The 2,139-nt window shown below is 34.5% G+C and overlaps 1 protein-coding gene across 1 annotated transcript; it reads right to left on the bottom strand.

The window, feature by feature from the left end:
- Positions 1 to 256: 256 nt before the first annotated feature.
- On the bottom strand, positions 257 to 1,274 carry LOC110906938. The gene is made up of 2 exons (XM_022151992.1): positions 980 to 1,274; positions 257 to 882 (listed from the first exon to the last, which is right to left on the bottom strand). The coding sequence occupies exons 1-2, from the start codon at positions 1,272 to 1,274 to the stop codon at positions 257 to 259; spliced, it is 921 nt and encodes a 306-aa protein (XP_022007684.1).
- Positions 1,275 to 2,139: the final 865 nt, after the last annotated feature.

Here is a 2,139-nt window from a genome sequence, read left to right as displayed (position 1 = left end):
TTCAAATTTGGAGTTGAGTTACCATACGTTTCCCACCAATTTGCTATAACGTTAATATAAACATAATATATTAATTTGGCATTTATGAAATCTTAAAACAAGAATATTCTTGAATATTAAAATTTGCATTACCTTGATCGAAATTATCGTCGTTGACCTCACATGCTTTAAGTGCGACCGGACGATCAAACTTTCCTTGCTTACGCTTGTACATCGGCAACTCAACAGACAAGATTTCTTTTTGCATATCAAAATCTTATGGAAACAAAACACCAATAAAATCCACTACCGCATCATTGGCTTCTAGATCATCTCGGACATCCGGATTATTATAAAAATAATACGGGTTTAAGATGTAGGTCGTCAAATGTAGGCACGTATCAAGCCTTTTGGATGACTTTTTAGAGATAATATCAATAATAGGCCCGTATGCATTTTTATTATCATTCAAAGCATTGATAATTTCTTTTTTTACCCTTTGAAGCTCACCATATATGAAACCCATTGAAGGCTTCCAATCCGCATCGACCATTCGGAGGACTTTGACCAATGGTGTAAAAACTCTCAAACATATTATCACACCGGTCCAAAAGCTAGCAGATACAACCGTTGCATAAGAGGATGTCCCTTTCACCGTTTTAGCTAACTTACAATCTTCCCATTCTTTGCTAGTAAACATATGCCTAAGTTGAACCCTTTTTTCCGACAAACTTTGCAAAGTAAGGAATGCGGAAGCAAATCTTGTAACTCCCGGTCTTATAATATTTCTTTTCTTTGTATATTTTCTCATCAAAGCCAATGATTTGTGGTGAGAGTAGATAAACACCGTTAGCTTTTTTGCTTGATCAATAATTTTCTTATACCTTGTTAATCCACCAATAGCTTCAAATAAAAATAAAGTTATTAATATAATTAGACAACTAACAAAGTAGAAATATATAATATTTATATAAGCATATAACACTATTAAAGTTATTACCTTCAAGCATGAGATTAATGGTATGTGTCGCACACGATATCCAAAAGATTGTTGGTCTTTTCTCCTTCAATAATTTTGAGGCACCCATATTGTTAGATGCATTATCGGTCACAACTTGAACGACATTTTCCGGACCAACTTCTTCAATGCATTTATCCACATACTCAAATATGTTTTCACTTGTGTGTGCCTCATTAGAACATTCTTTAGAAGACAAGAAAACAGTACCTAACTTTGAATTTACACATAAATTCATGATGCTTCTTCTTTGTCTATCGGACCAAGCATCGGTCATAATAGAGCATCCTATAAATTTCCATTCTTCTTGGTACTTTTACAAAGAAGTTTTAGTCTTTTCGACCTCCTTTTTTAAATAACTATCTCCCATCTCATACCTAGTAGGAGGCATTGCATTGGCTCCAAATTGACCTATCGCCTCCATTACTTTTTTGAAGCTAAAGGCATGAAACGGAATCGCACATTCATACGCCCAACTACAAATGTATTCTTTTACCTTGACCAATTGTTCTTTTCGAACAACATTGTTGAGATTACTTTGTTTGCTTTTCGAAGTTGAATATCTATCAAATGCACCAAAAGTACGAGGTTCCTTCAAGTCTCCAAAACAATCATCAAGGTCGATTATTTCATTATTACCAATGTCCACCTCGGCTCGCAAAGATTCATCATCCTTTTCTTTTGCCTTTTTTTTTGTTTTTGACTTCATTAAGAGCATTCCGAACCCTCATTTGATCATCTTTGGTTGCTTTTTTACAACATGCAACATTTCCCCCTACGCCCGCAATATGTTGCTTTAATCTATAAACTCCCCCGGACATAAGTTTGCCACATAAATTACATTGAGTTTTGTCTAAATTAGTTGCATCCACTAACTTTCCAAATTCCCATCCAATATCATCCGATTTTCGTTTAAGACTTTGACTAGCATTAGCGGTTGATTCCATTGATTCCATTGATGTCATGTAACTTAAGATAAAAATGAATTCGACAGCCAATCAGATAAACAATCAGACAAACAGTTGAAGTCGTAAATCAGAATTCGACATAAAACCTACTGTTGTTGCTAAAACATCAAACAATCAAAAAATATTCAGACCACTTGAAGTCGTAAATCAGAAACAACATACAAACAATCGAAA

This window comes from Helianthus annuus, chromosome 14 (genome assembly GCF_002127325.2).
Source record: "Helianthus annuus cultivar XRQ/B chromosome 14, HanXRQr2.0-SUNRISE, whole genome shotgun sequence".
NCBI classification, from domain to species: Eukaryota; Viridiplantae; Streptophyta; class Magnoliopsida; order Asterales; family Asteraceae; genus Helianthus; species Helianthus annuus.
The sequence above is the reverse complement of the archived record's forward strand: the minus strand, read 5'-3'. Positions and strand labels throughout refer to the sequence as shown.

Bases quoted from the DNA above. Each gene is read 5' to 3' on its own strand.
- LOC110906938 (XM_022151992.1), bottom strand. From the start codon at position 1,274: ATGACCGATGCTTGGTCCGATAGACAAAGAAGAAGCATCATGAATTTA. The intron at 883-979 runs GTAATAACTTTA...TTTTATTTGAAG, and splicing joins CATTAATCTCATGCTTGAAG to CTATTGGTGGATTAACAAGG.